At 37.3% G+C, this 15,778-nt stretch overlaps 1 protein-coding gene across 1 annotated transcript; it reads left to right on the top strand.

The window, feature by feature from the left end:
* The first annotated feature begins 8,385 nt into the window (after positions 1-8,385).
* Positions 8,386-10,106, top strand: LOC149020305 (myb-related protein 306-like). The gene is made up of 3 exons (XM_089146904.1): positions 8,386-8,529; positions 8,754-8,883; positions 9,074-10,106. The coding sequence occupies exons 1-3, from the start codon at positions 8,397-8,399 to the stop codon at positions 9,810-9,812; spliced, it is 1,002 nt and encodes a 333-aa protein (XP_089003030.1). The 5' UTR covers positions 8,386-8,396; the 3' UTR covers positions 9,813-10,106.
* The last annotated feature ends 5,672 nt before the right edge of the window (positions 10,107-15,778 follow it).

Genomic DNA, 15,778 nt, shown 5'->3' with positions numbered 1-15,778 from the left:
TAAGTTTTGTTATTGTCTGTTTTTCTTCTAGCGAGGGAGCGAAGACGGCTGAGTTGGTTGCCCTAGTTTCAGGTACTAATCCGAAAGGGCAACCTTCAATTAGGACCCCAAATGGTTACCCAAAAAAAAAAAATCAAATTGGTGGGAGGATTTGAATTTCCGTCGAATTCTCAGTTAAAAACCACAATCCATCATTTTGTGAAAGGTTTCGGGAAATTGGCATAGCAAATTGGTAGAAAAATGAAACTTCTAAAATGAGTATTTTGATCATTTCAGGAATAAAATTAACACATTTCAAATAGTTTGGAAATCTCTGAATTCAGACATAATTTTTTTCCACAAAAGAAACCGATTCCGATTTCCGACCCAAAGGTAGAATTCTCTTTCCTTATTAATAACTTGTGGAGGAGGAGGACACCATGACTTGCTGCAAAACAAAGCAAAGGTTTGGAATGAAAGTGCCCACCATGTGTTTGAATAAATTAGTAACCGGCAAGGCCATTGAGTCTTCCCAGTTCCCACTTCCACCGTCAGCGCCTGGCGAGTACCCTGTAGTTTTGACTTTTGAGGAATCAATTGGAGAAAATTAAAAGCAGTGCAAACAGAAATAAAGAGGCTCAAAGTCTCAAAGCCCTTGGAAAAATCAATTGGACAAAATTAAATGGTTTCGAGAAATGGGATTGGGCCAAAGATTCTCTCTTGCTGATCTGATAAAATGGACCCAAATTTCGAAATCGTCAGAGTCGACCAAAGAAAATAACGCAAATTGCATTGATTGAAGAAAGTATTTTAACTTTCTAAGTAGAATTCCAATTTCAGTTTCCATTCCAGTCACCCTTTTTGGGTTTTTGTTTTCCACCGTTGAAATCTGGGAGTCCTCTCTGTACTATTTTATTTGGTTTGGTCTTTTCAACATCTAATCGTACTTATGTGGTTTAGTCTGTTCGCCATTTAATCAATCAGTCCTTGCTCGCATTGATCATCTCCAAGCTAGACTTCAAAGTTCAAACCAAACACAAAGAGAGACGTAGACATTTCTCCAAATGCGTTGCCTTTGTTTTCTCCAATCCTCCAAACCCAAACCCAGATTTTTCTTTCTTGTTTTGGTGAAAAAAAACCAAACACAAATACACAAATAGCGACGTAAACATATCTTCAAATGCGTTGGTTTTGTATTACTTTGATAGACAACATGAAATGATGAAACCCGATAGATGCTTATCTGCTACTCTTTCTTCACTCAACCCACCTCTCTTAAATGAAAACAAAACTAGAACCGTTTTCCTCTACAATGGTGTTAATTAGGAGACAAGCAACAAACCTGCCTCTTCCTTCATGGGTCTGCTAGTGTTTTATTGGACTTAATGGTGTAGAATCTTAACAATAAGAAGAACAATTAATGATAGGTGTTGTTTAAGGTCATTAGGTTTAGCTCACTAATGGTGGTTTCTTCAGCTAAAGAGACACTTTGCTATAATTCTTTCTCTGCTCCTCCATTTAGCTCATATATATCAGCCCATGGTAGTTCATATTAAGAGCACCTTTTGTGTATTTAGAACCACTTCATTGTGCTGACACGTAGTGTCATCCTTAATATTGCATGACAATATCATCTCAACCAACACTTCTTAATCGTACTTCTGCCTCATTTTTCTTTGATATTTTAATTTATGCGACCTTAAGAGTTAATTAAGATGTGATTGAATGACTTAATCGAAATGAAATCTATCAAATTTGGTAGAACAATTAATGGCGTAGATATATCAAGACAAATAGTCAAAACTCATGTTTCGACATTACAATTTTCAAAACAACATTCAATGGTTGCGACAATCTTATTTTAGTGAATCAATATAGATTGCTTTAGTTTGATATATATGAAATACTAGGGATGCCACTCTTTTTCAAGGGATAGATGCTTCCATAATACATATAATGAACTATTTTTTCTTATCTATGCGTAAATATACAATTTCATATCATGGCGTCTCAAAAAGCTTGTAGGGATTTTCATCCAAGACCTAGTCATGTCATCTACGAAGAACTTGCTTTTTTTTTTTTTTTTTAAATTTTGTATATTGTTCTTGAGAAAACACTGCACACAAAAGAGGTAGAGGTTGGATCATGTAGATCAAAAAGATGGTTTTGTAGCAGCTAAAAACAAATTTAGACATAGTTTTTTAGCATCTTTAGTTGAACTTGAAGCCATTAGAGATGACATTCTTCTTGGCTCTTCTCTAGGAGTTGTTGACTTACATAGCCATTCGGATTGCATGTCACTCTATTATCAATGCTCTCTATGTTCTTCAATTATCTTTAGATTGGATGTGCCGTAGTTTAGGTTTAGATACTTTGAATATTTATTCTCTTTGCAATAAGTTCTCTTTTAGTTATATTCATAGGATTTTCTAACTAAGGTGTTTGCAGGTTTCTTTAAACAAGTCTTGGTGGGGTACTCCACATTTATTCATTGAGAATACTTCTCGTTTATATAGATCTTTAGACCTTAATTGTTTCATTTAATATATTGTTGACTTAATGTTTTGGCAAAAAAAAAATATATATCTGTAGCCTTTGGACCACTAATCACTATCGATGGAGATCTTAAGTAAAGCCTAAGGAGAACGCATAGTTGTCCCTCGGTAAGCAAATAAAGTATAGGTACTTAACTTGTGGTCTTCTAATCCTTATAAATGTAAAGACACATCGTGCATGTATATGTATTGCAGTGGCCATCTTAATCATTCAACTACCAACGTAAGTTCATGCATTAAAAATCTAGTCTTAAGACTCTTCATGTATTTGACAAATGAGGTTTATCATAATTAGAGATTTTAGTGGTCTTAATCTACATCATTAATTACATGGTTTTGCTTAAGTTTTACGCATCATGAAACAATTTCATCAATTCATTGAACGTTTGACAAGTTTTCCAAATTCATACCTGCAATTGAAAACTCGAAATATCACAATTTCTTATCAAAGATAAACATTATATTCAATGTGAATGTTTTGAATATTTGAATTCCTATTTGTGTTTTTCCAAATTATACGTGATCATCAAAAAAAGGAGAAACCAAATTCTCGATCCTGCCCTCGCATTACCCCATAAATTCAAGTAGGAGTGCCAACTTGTGGAGAGGTGAGAGGGTAGTTCTGTCCTTAACACCATAACGTTCTCATCCTACATTACTAAATGATCTAGTCATGTTGTGGTCTCAGCCGCCACTTGGCAATGACACGTGTATTGCTGGTACGTGGTGGATCAAATCATGGTGGCCCAATCATAACTCAAATCTTTACAATTTGGCAGACGAATTTGACTTATCAGAATGAGGCCCATCTGGTCTGATCAGATCAGATGCCAACCTAACCTAAACTCGACACGCTTAGCTGTCTTTATTTAGGTATGTACATGTGGCATTTAAGTACAAGGCCCACGGCCCACGGCTCACGGCCCACCAATGCCAGGTGTACGCCTATTTATGTTTACTAGTTTATGATTGAAGTCGTGGACAAGTATTATTTATGTGATCTCTTATGTCTCTCTATTGGTGCTTGGTGGGCCAAATCCAAAACCTTGCCGGTGAAGCCCATTTGTCCACGCTCTCTCTGTCGTCTTTTCGCTGCTTTTGTGAACATGTGTCAGATAAGCCATTGATAAACAAACGAAACCCAGATCCATCAACGTCCCTTGGGCCCACATTTCCCACCTTCCTTCATTACTTCGGCCGGAACCCGAAGATAAGATTTGACTTTCAACCTAAAATTCCAACCCGGTCGAAAACTTATCGATTCAATAATCTGGTATGTTCGAATTGGTCTTGTGGGAGTTCGGCACAAAATGTCAAAATACAAACTCAGGCTCAGCCACCAATGGGAAACACGTGCGAACCGTCCGGCTGAACCAGTACAAACTCAGCCAGCTAGGCCGTACTACGATATGAGACAAAATGACGGGAGACAACACGTGGTCTGACAGTACATTAAGGAAGAAGCCACCTGGGCTGTGGGCCCAGACGGCAAACACGTTGAATTCTATCATGTTATGATTGTTATCTGATATCCCGCTTAAAACGGAAATTTTGATACAGTGGATTGAGGACATTCTACGTCGTTCTTGATTGCAGTGTCAGGTGGATTCTAATCGAACGGCAATAAAGAAGCTGATCGTACATAAATATTGGACATGTGTACAGAAAGACTGCTCAATACGGACAAGCATCCTTCATTTATTATTTTTATGACGTGTCTATATCAAGATTAATTGGTCCAACCAGTGTTCGACAAGTGGATGGATGGTGGGTCCCTACAAGGCCTTAAATAAGAGGCTTATACACGGCCACATAATAGTACTCGTGGGTCCAAAGCCGGCCAATCAAGGAAGAGTGAGGGATGTAGGTGGTGTGGGACCACAAATTCCTATCTCCTTGTAATTCGTATCATAACAGATTAAATGCCAGCTGGAATGCTTTACAAACCTCACAGTTTTCCATATTCCACGTGGGTGCGTAATTCATCAGGTGGGCCCATTTTTATTACGTAAGAAAATCGGAGAAAATCCACGTTCTTGGACACCTCAGCCTTACTACTAATTCTTCATTCCATCTCATTAAATTCTCTACCAAATAATATTATAAATTTTTTTTTTTAAATAAATAATTTTTTGTTAAAGGGGTGACTGGTGAGCACTATTACATATATCAAATAGTAGAATCTATGAACTTTTCACTAAGAAATGCCTATTATTTTACTAAACAACTCTTCAATAATAACAACCTTACCTTTCTAAACTAAATACATAATTTTATATGAAAAAATAAAAATAAAATAAAAATCTAATTTTTTTTATAGCTTTTTGGTAGAATTTTTATATTAACATTAAAGTTTTTCTATCATATTCTATTAAGATTATTGTAGTATTGAACATCTAATAGCCTTGTCCCTTTGTTAGTTTTCGGCCTAATCAAAGTTTTCTTAAAGAAGTGCTTTCCTATACATAGATGATTGAAATTCTTGTATATAAAAGGGAATTTGATAAGATTTTGACTACGTGATACTAATCAAAATAATGTTTTGTCATGTGACAGAATTTTATTACTAGACTGGATAAGAAAAATGCATCTTCTTCTTTTTAAGAAATTGTCAGAAAAATAATTTGGGCGTGCCATTATTACATCAATATGAGATAATTGATACGTCAGTTGGATGAAATGTAATACATTGTGAGGAAGACTTGTGTATAATACTTGAAAGAAGAAAAAAAAATGTATAGAACAACGACTAGTATTAATATAAGAGTCGAACGTCATTGCATAGAGGAGGATTTATTTGAGTAAGGTTCCTTATCTTATTAGTGATTGAATAGTAAATTTATGGGGGTTCGTAAGTGAATTTTGTTTTTGTTAAAGGATATTTTGTGATTATCCTTCCTATCAAAGTTTATAATTCTACTTGTAACTTTTTTTTTTCTTCCTATTAACATCAACCGAGTCACAAGAACCAAGGGCCAATAGGCTCAAGGGACAGAAGAGGAATAGCTAGATACCCATGGGTATGGATTTCTGACCCTTGGACAGGGGTGTGTGTCCCTGTCCTTGGGTCATTCCTAGGCCACCAAAATTTATTGAGAGCTTTTATATTCAAGACTCTTAACCAACCATTCGCTGGAGTCAAAACTTGTATTAAAAGAGTCCAACAGGGAGTGTTTATCACACACTCTCTCACCAAAATCTTCTTCCAGAGGTGCTCTCTGACTTCTCTCTCTCTCTCTCCATTATAAAAGAAGGGGAAGAAAAAAAAGTCTTCTTTGCTCCATGTCTGCGATAGAGATTGCAGCTTTTTTAGTCACCCAGAAATGCTCCGGTAAAGTAAATATGGATAATGTCATAAGTCATAAGACTCATAACACTTTAGTTGCAAGGTTACAGCTCATATTAGTTGATTTGGTCAAGCATCAAACGTGAAAAGGGTAATCACATCCAGGGTTTTCAGAAACAAGAATTGGTTGAAAATTATAAACTAAGTAAGCTATGTCGGAAGGAATAGGGCGTCATGAATGTCTTCAGTACGTAAGTAGGGTAACCATGGCCCTCCATCCACTTTCTCGTTTCTTACCATAAACCATTTAGGTCAAATTAAGTTACCCAACCTGGAAATTAAGTAAAACATGACATGCACCAGAATTAACCAAAGGCAAAACTCCAAAGAGAAACAACGAAGACAGTGTAGCTACTAGCTAGGTATACTGGTATAGTATGGCGAGTGAGAAGTGAAACGAATGAGACATCATTGGCCGGCAAGAGAAGTACTGCTACGTACATGATGAGAAGACAACATCAAGTTCACATTCACTGCACTTACGTCGACATGTAATAAGAAACAAAAGTGAAAGGTTAACTTCTTCTAGAACTTATCTTATTTTGTTTTCAAGCGGTTAGCAAACCCAGATGGAACTCTCCTATCTTCTTGTTTTCTCTTCTACTCGTCTCCTTTTCACGTTATAAATGCATTCCACTTGCATAGATCTCAATCTCACATTTCTTTTCTCACCCATATTCGCTAACTGTTTCAATCTTAGTAGTTAAAACACTGAAAGCTGAAGAAGATCCTTGAGGGTTGTAGAACTTAAAAACCAGTCTTCTTAGTTACGACTGATTTGCAATATTGTAATATTGTAACATTGTAACATTGAATTGGAACTCAATATAGACTAGTAATTCTAAATGTGAACGTGGAAACAGTCCATAGTCGATAGTGTGGACTTAGAATTAGTGATGTAATCACTTTGAATTGATAGGTTAAGTTGCTTTCATGATTTGGGATTTTGTAATAATGAAGTAAGGGACCGATTAAGTGGCTTTCATATCTGGGTCCCTGACTCCCTTCTATCAGTTGTAGCAGCAAGTGTCTTATTTTATTTTTCTTAATCCCAATGAGTAATTAAGTTATATGTTGTTACCTGATCGCCTTAGGAAGAAGAAAAGTTTACAATAAAATTAAAGAACCTTCATGCTCCCAATTTTCAGGCTGTACATGTATGTGGTCAGGGTTTTTTTTTTAGATGCAATCAAATTGAATATACACAACTAGACCACTGATCAGCCTGCTGGCTGCAGGGGTCATAGGTCAGCAAGAAATTGTTCCTAAAAGTTTTTTTCGCTCAAGGTTCTCCTAACAAATTAACAGAAGTGTTCATGGGTTAACATATTAACAACTGGGATTTTCAATTAATTTGCGTAAAAATCAAAGAATTTCATCTTCATGTTACAATAACACACTGCGTTTTGTATTATTTGAAGACATCTCCAAGAAGATGTACTCGTGTTCTTAATTTCATGGCTTAAAAGACATTGATATCTACACTGAGCAATCGATCTTGGTAGTTTGTTTACCATACATTTGTTAAGGCCTTAGGTATGTCCGGAGAGGAACAATTTGTCAATCTTTTACAAATATTGACATCTTCATCGAGGACAGTTTTCCATTTACGTCCAATCTATGTCACTTTCATATCTCTTAAAATGATTTGAAGGACTTATTTTTACCGAATGTCAATTTAACTTTCTTGATCGCATGGTCCCGTTTATATTAGAATTACCCAAAAGAAAAGACAAAAACTAAGAAAAAAGCCATTTTCCAAGGCTTGATATGCGAAGGCCTTTGCAAGTCTAAAGAATCCTGTCGAGAGAGACATTGCTCTTGTACAATATAGGGGAGCACTTTCAAATTAATTAAATAGATTGATCAAGACATTATATGTTGTCTCAACAGAATAATTGACACATTACTGTAACATGATAGAAGGATAATAGATAGAATTATATACAGAGAGCTAGAAACCTTTTTTAAGGTAGAATATACATTCATATTAGGGTTTTGGAAATCTACAAATTTTCTAGCCTAAAAAAAATCTACAAATTCTCAACCAAAAAAAAAGGGCCATGTTCAGTTACTGAAGGTGCGCACCAAGCGTACAGTACAGCATAACAAGCGGCTTCAGAGCCTGAAACAAGTATAAATACGGATTAGGGTTTCCTAGTCGAGCCACATTGAATGCCAACGCGGTTTTGTAAGGCAGAAGGGCCTTCCACGGCAAGGCTGACTTTTGCAAACCCGTGAGTAAATGCTGTTGCTGCCCTCTTTTGACTCTTGGGAATCATTTTGCCTTTCTGAGGTCAGCGTGCAAGACCCACTAGTCCTCTTCTATATATAGGGACCAAGACATATTGCCTTGGACACTTGTCTTAGCTTTTCTAAGAAGGTAGAAATATTAGACTCACAGAGAGAAACAAGAAAAAGAAGAAGAAGCTAAGAGAAGAGGAAGAAATTATGATCTCTCTTATCCCTTGAGCAGTAGAAGAAATTAAGGTAGGAAACACTGAAGAGAAGGAGATATGGGTCGACCACCTTGCTGTGATAAAGTAGGTATTAAGAAAGGGCCTTGGACTCCAGAAGAAGATATTGTTTTGGTTTCTTACATTCAAGAACATGGTCCTGGGAATTGGAGGTCTGTTCCTACCAATACAGGTAAAGATTTTCTATTTCTTGGTGCTTCTGTTTCTTCCTTTGTTTCATCTTTCTGGCTTCCAATTTTTTTTTGGTTGGTTTGTCATGATCATTTAATTAACGCCTTTAAGACTCTAGAGGTCTAGAAAAGACCGTCTCAATTACAGTATTGGATTTACTCTATTTTCTTTCTAAGACATGGTTTTTCTTATCCCATATGGTTTCTTCTGTGTGGATTTTGTCAGGTTTACTTAGATGCAGTAAGAGTTGCAGGCTGAGATGGACTAACTACCTAAGGCCTGGGATCAAACGTGGAAACTTCACTGATCATGAAGAGAAGATGATAATCCATCTTCAAGCTCTATTGGGCAACAGGTAGATGACCATCATCATCATCATCATCATCTCACTAGTTTGTGTGATTTTTGTGGAGGATCTCCTTTAGGATTCGAAAAATCCCATCTGGTCAAATGCTTTTTAACCTTTGTTTTTCTTTCCCTCTTTTTTTCTTTCTTTTCTTATTATTTTTTTTTATGATATAAATGGAGAACTAATTTTTGTGCAGATGGGCTGCCATAGCTTCCTACCTTCCTCAGAGAACAGATAACGATATCAAGAATTACTGGAATACCCATTTGAAGAAGAAACTCAAGAAGCTTCAAACAGGTCTTGATGACAATACCAGAGATGGGTTTTCAGGTTCTCCGCAAATCTCCAAAGGCCAGTGGGAGAGAAGGCTTCAAACTGACATCCATATGGCTAGGCAGGCTCTGTGTGAGGCATTGTCTTTGGAGAATTCAAACAATTTGTCTGACTTGAAGCCCTCTAATGGCTGCCACTCTTTCATGAGCTCAACCCAGACATCTACATATGCCTCAAGCACGGAGAACATATCAAAGTTGCTCCAAGGATGGATGAAGAATTCTCCAAAATCTCCCAAGACAACCTCATCAGAGACCACTCAGAATTCTTCTAACAACGGGGCGGGAACTGATTCTTCTTCTAGTCAAGATACTCCAAGTGGGGTTAATGACATTGGAAAAGTATCAGCTGATGATTTTGAAACATTGCTGTTTGATTTGGAGTCTCAAGCACGGGATGTCTCTCAGTCTGTTTCTCTGGATGATACAGTCAATTTCTCACAAGAGATTAGCTTATTCCAAGACGAGAGCAAGCCAATTCTTGGAAGTGAAGCCCCCCTCTCTTTACTTGAGAAATGGCTTCTTGAAGACGGAGCTTCTCAAGGGAATGAGGAAGACCTGATTCAGGCTTCACTACAAGGCACTGGAACTGAAATTTTCTGAAGTGCTTCTTCCTTTTGCAGAACTCTATTAAGATCATGGAGTTCTTTCTATCTGTTTTGTTTTATTTAGCCCTCTAGTGATCCTGGCCTCGAGCTGATTAATCAAATTAGGTTATGGCTGAATTGGTAGGAATAGGTGATGCATCTTTCATATAAGAAAAAGACAAGTGTAAATTACAGTGACATCTATTATGTCAAATCTTCAACTTAAGAATAAACTCTATCCTGCTCTCTTCTTCATTGTCTTCATCTTAATATCTCCTGAAGAAAGTTTGTTTTTTTTGGCTTTTTGGCAGTACTATGTGTACCAAGTGGTTTGTACATCTATAACTTAACTTTTGGAACCTTTTGACTTTGGATCTCCAAGAAGAGGCTTGGGACTGATCATGCTGCCCAAAACTATATCTGTAGAAAAAATAAAATATTTTTTAAGAAAACAAGCAAAAGCTATGAAAAACAGTGGTTGCCAACTGGTCATTAATTACTATCTGAGAGAAAACAGGAACTAGTAACAAAGTCTTGCACAAGATTTTTTTTGTTGTTGGGGTTTTAACTTCCCATCCTGCAAATTTTTGCTTGCGTGGCAGGTGCAATGGAAGCAACTAAATATGAATGGTTTCCGTACAAAATAACTCGGAAGATTAAATATGGAAGCTTTAATTTTATTTTTTTTTGGAATCTTTAATCAAAGGAAGCAAAGCATAAGCTTCTTACAGACAATATTTTACCATCATCTGGATGTATAGTACACAAAGGGCGGTACTTAGACATTACATATTAATTCCAACTTGGCCAACTTCAAGAAAAACCTGTATCAGGCATCAGCTGTAACTAAGGTCATAGGATACCATGGGTGTTATACTTCTTTTCTTTTCTGCCTTTTAAAATCTACTGTGGGTGACACTTAATTTATCTCTGAAATGGTTCAGTTGCTGAAGAAGTTTGAAACCTAGTGGCACTGTATGAGTCGGAAATAAGCAGGTGTGTATTAAATGCAGAGCATGTGAAGTGTTTCTGACTTTAGCTTAATTTTAACAAGTAAGACTTGGTTGATCAAGATTCCTGACTACGGACGTAACACAGAGTGTAAAGGCAATGAGAAAACGGGAGGGGAGAGTGACCCTTTAATTCCTCATGAAAATCATCATCACCAAAGCGTAAAAGTCCTTACTGCCATTTGTTATCTTATCTTCTTTCTTAGTGTTTTTTTTTTATTTTTTTGGTTGAAATCTTCTCTCTTAACTGGTACTGGTAGTGAAGAAAAACCCAGGAGTGACTCTATTAAATAGAACCTTCTATTTCTACATATAAAATGAAGGTCATGACATGCATGCTCAACTTACTGGTTCTTACAACGAATTTTCTTGTCTTATACTACTTCTGGTTATTACCGAGGTGATGAATTACAAGCTAACTCTCATTCATGGGTGTCTTTTAAGTCCATTAGGGCAACAGATCGAGGATCAGAATCCATGTTCATGAATCAGTAGTTAGGGCTTCCTACAAAGTTCCTAGTTATTATTCACTGTTTTAAAGACACATTCATGTACTCATCTCTACACGCATTCCAAATTAAAGATTGTGGTAGGCAATGGAATACAGAAATGCACCTCCATGATATCACAGGATGAAACGTCACCTTAAAAGAAAATTAAAGAGCCCACATCATACTCTATTAAGTGGAGCATGTGGAGTAAGATTAGCACAAATGTGGGCACGGCTAGGGTTTGGGTTTTGGGTACACATTGAACTGTCAATCTGTCATGAACAGTAAATGATATGTGCTCGCACACTTGTGGTTCCTGCTTCCATAGTCCATACTAGACAATATAAGGTTGTCATTGGTCCATGCCTCTTGTGTCTCCATCTCCTTAATTGTTCTTGTAGGGTTTGCAAACTTTGAATTGATTCAGTCATACCCTAGTTGGCTCCGTTCACACAAATACACACACACACACACGTATGCATGCAGAGAGCCAAAGGGTGATCTAATGACTCATTTAAAAATTTAAGTGCCTTGCTGATTAACAAATGTGCCCTTTAATCTTCATTAAGGGAATAGATTGTACACAGCTAGAGCCTAGAGGACCACATTTGCAAAGGAAATGGGGGTCCCATGATTGAGCTTTGGCATCAAATAACCATGGAGATCAGGTGATCATGCTTAGACCAATTAAAAGCTCATGTGATTTCTCCGGAAAGAGGGCATGTGATCTTGCTAGTTGGTTCACTATCAGATTATCAATGGAGGGGGGTCATACAAGAAAAAAGTTGCCGGGTCTGATTAGGTTAGATCGATAAAGGTCAGCTGGAATTTAGTTTTCTTCTTTGAATTGACAACAAACATCTTAAAAGGTAGTAGGGGAATCATAAAGAATTTATACTGAATTTGGTCTGAATCTTAACTGGTTCATCCAACTTCCATGTTCAAATCTTTAACCCCCTGAACCAACAAGGCTGGATGATTGCTTCAACATGAAAATTTTTGGTGTCACAAGTCTCACACAAGGTTTTGATGGTAGAGAACCAGATGCCATTTCTCCATGAGTACGTACTGTAGTACTAGTTGTACTGGTACAGTGGTATATATTATATACCTATTTTTTTGAAAAATAGACATGGGTCCGAATCATTGGATGCATGGGTGGTCCAAACAACATTTCGATCCAAAAGCTTAGTAGAAATGGTCCAACACTCTAATAACCTGGAATATGTCTTGTCATAAACATTAAGGGTAGCAAGAGACAATGAGAGTGAGAGAGAGAGAGAGAGAGAGAGAGCTGGGCTGAGGAGTTCTCTTGTCCGTTGCAATGAAATTTCTTCCAGGGACCATCATTAGGATCTGTATGGGACTTCTCGATCTGCTAGCTGTTACTGTGCAGGATTTAACTTAAATGCGAGGTTGGTGCAATATTTGGTTTTGCTACTTCTCAGCTAGCTCAAGAAGACAAGAATGGCTCTTAATTCATTCTCTGTTGCATAACTCATAAGTGGCTTAGCAGAGATCCACGTTTGTGCCAAAACTGAGAAGGGATGAACATCGATCGATCTCCTCCTCACGACTCAGTACTGAGTCAATCCATGCACGGAAACTCGGATAATTAATGGAGGTTATAAAGGCTTTAATTATTATTCAATCGTGATGTGGTCCATTCCATTGGCTTTATGGCTAGCTTGGGTATGCATGGTCCAAAGCTACTCACTAATTTTGGTCTCTTGGTATAGCTTAAATGAGAGAAAATTAAGGTGCCTATAAATGGGCAAATTTGCTATGTAAGATTGGTGGGAGCAATTGGAATCTTATGGATATTAAGACATTTGATAGCTAGTAATTTCTTCTAAAACCATAAATAAGGCTGGAGGCTAGGGACTGCATGTGTTTGGTAGGAGCTAGGGGCATGAAAAAGAGATCGTTTTACTCCTTGAGAAGGTTGAAATGAAGAATTGAGTGAGTTTTAGTAATAGAGGGCCCAACTGAGCCCAACATTGAGCTCAATCCAAGCCCGTTGGGCTTAACCTTGGGCCATTTTTAGGTCGGCCCAAAAACTCCATCCACTGAGACGATTTCAAATCAAATAGATCGCAAGGGGGATTTTGCTAAGGTACGGTGTTGCCGGTGCAGCAGGTGATGCATATGATCAAATGACAGTCACACCATGCTGGTTAAATTCTCACCATAAAAAAAGAGCATTTGAAAATAGGAATCACTTAGAATTGGTTCATTTGGATTCGGTTGGAAAACCGATTCCAACTCACTCAAATGATACTTATTTACACATGTTTTTTTTAACAGTGAAGATTTAATCTGCATGGTGTGATTGTCAATGACCATTTGCATCGCCTGTTGCACCACATTAATGAGTGGCAACACCTTAGCAAAATCTTCGTAGGGTTTTGCCTTAAGTGGGTTGCATCGCGGAGCATGTGGAATTTCCGTTGAGTGGGGGGAGGGGGGGTTGATTAGCGGGTGTGGGATACACGTGCTCATAATTGTTGACGGAAAAGCTGTTAGATATAAGTCTCAATCACCTCCCCGTCAAGAGCCAACAATGCGCTCCTTTAAATCACAAAGTAGGGAATGGGGCCTACCTATCAATATTAAAAGAATCTAAAATAAAATTTTCGGTGTGGAATCCACCCCAGCTACAATGTGGTTCAAAACTGTAGGGAGGGCACATATGCGTTCTTCTCTCTCCGGACTTATCGGATATATCTAAAATCTTTCCATCTATTTGGTTGAGTCCATGTGGGACTCTCACTTGACACTGAGTGCGACTTGAACTTCTATTGTGATTCATCAATTTGAAAAATTAAAAGTAATGTGAATGTTTTGACAAAATGGCAAAGATAAGTCAAGACAAATTGGCACCTCCAATGTCAAAATCCAGTGCATTGGAGCTCATATTGAACCCATATCCATGTACATTAGTGTTCAACAATTACAAATTTAGGTGAGATGCGTTGCAGATGTGTAAAGCAGCACTACGAGCGTACTGTGCTACATGGGTATTGTCGGTTGGAGTTGTTGCAAGGGAAGGATTGAGTGACTGCAAATAAGCTCAGGTTCAGCAGGATCGATGAAAGTCGACACAAACCTAAGTTTCTGGCGTTCTTTGGAAATGGGTTGTGCTGGATTGCGAGTTGCAGAGGATTCTTCGAGTCTACTAGACCTGGTGACCCTTGGTTGAAGTGCCAAGAGTGATCAACTCCATTTCAAAGAAAGGAGAAAAATGTTCAATACGTACCCTAAATGAAGGCAGTGCTTCGAGAGCAACAAGGTACAACCAAAGAATGATACAGAAAGGGAAGAGGACCCAAAAAACTGAAGAAATGTAAGGATTAAATAACTAAAGAGAAGAGATGATCAATGTTTGTATGGTTGAGGAGCCATTTCATTTTTTTAATACCAGAATTTGTTCACAAAGTTTTGATTCCAAAATATCCCACTCTACCAGAGAAAAAACACAAAAAACACTCGTAATGTTCTCTAAAAGCAAAATATCAATAAGAAGTTAAGAACCCTATTTCCTTTGATGCATGGGTGGAGAATAATGCAGGCTCAATCGGGCTTTCTTTGTCGTTAGATTCTTTTCCAACTTATCTTTGATTTGAGTGGGAGCTACACTTCGTCACATCCATAGTCCTTTGCCTCACAAAGTATTGTTTTGTGGTCCAACCTTAAACAGGGAGATCAAAGAAGATTGCAAGATATATAGATCGATCATCGAGCTCTTTATACCATTCAGATCTAAAGATTCGCTCTTGAAATCTGAATTAATTGGACAAGATGTTTTGTCACAGGCTTAGTGGTAGTGCAATTATACATAAACCAGATTAATTTACTGAGATATATAGTTCCACTTATAGATCTCAAGTCGCATTAATTACCAAAGAAACACTAGGGTTTCTATTTACAGATTGACTTAGAATTTGTTTGTTTATTTGATAATGAACAGTTTCCTTTTGAGGGTTAGATCGAGCCTTTTGAGTACTGTTGTGTTGGGTTTGAATCTTTCTATCAAAAGATGAGTTTTTAATTTCTTTATTCATTTATTATTATTATTATTATTATTATTATTATTATTATTATTGATTGCTTTAATTATTAAAGTCAAGAAAAGGAAAGGAGAAAAGTAAATAGGAGTTGAGGAACAAGAAGATACTCCACTGGAGTCACTAAGAGCTAGCTAGCCACAGAAAGCCGGCCAGAGGTCATTTTAACTGTCATCACGAGAAGGGTCGGGTTGGTGAGAAGCAAGACACCTCATCTTTCATTATCTGCCATTATCCTTCTCAAACAGCAATGATTCATGTCTCTATATAAGTCCCTATCTATCAAGTCTTCCATCATCTCTTAAATTCATTAATCTTAGTAATTAAATAGAAATATTAACTCAAGTTTACGGTGCATGAAATGGCCACCAAAATCATCCATGGCTGCTTAATATTCGCTTTTAATCTTTGGTC

This window comes from Hakea prostrata, chromosome 3 (genome assembly GCF_041222555.1).
Source record: "Hakea prostrata isolate BN-2017 chromosome 3, UWA_Hpros_2, whole genome shotgun sequence".
Taxonomy (NCBI): domain Eukaryota; kingdom Viridiplantae; phylum Streptophyta; class Magnoliopsida; order Proteales; family Proteaceae; genus Hakea; species Hakea prostrata.
This window is presented reverse-complemented; position numbering and strand designations above follow the sequence as displayed.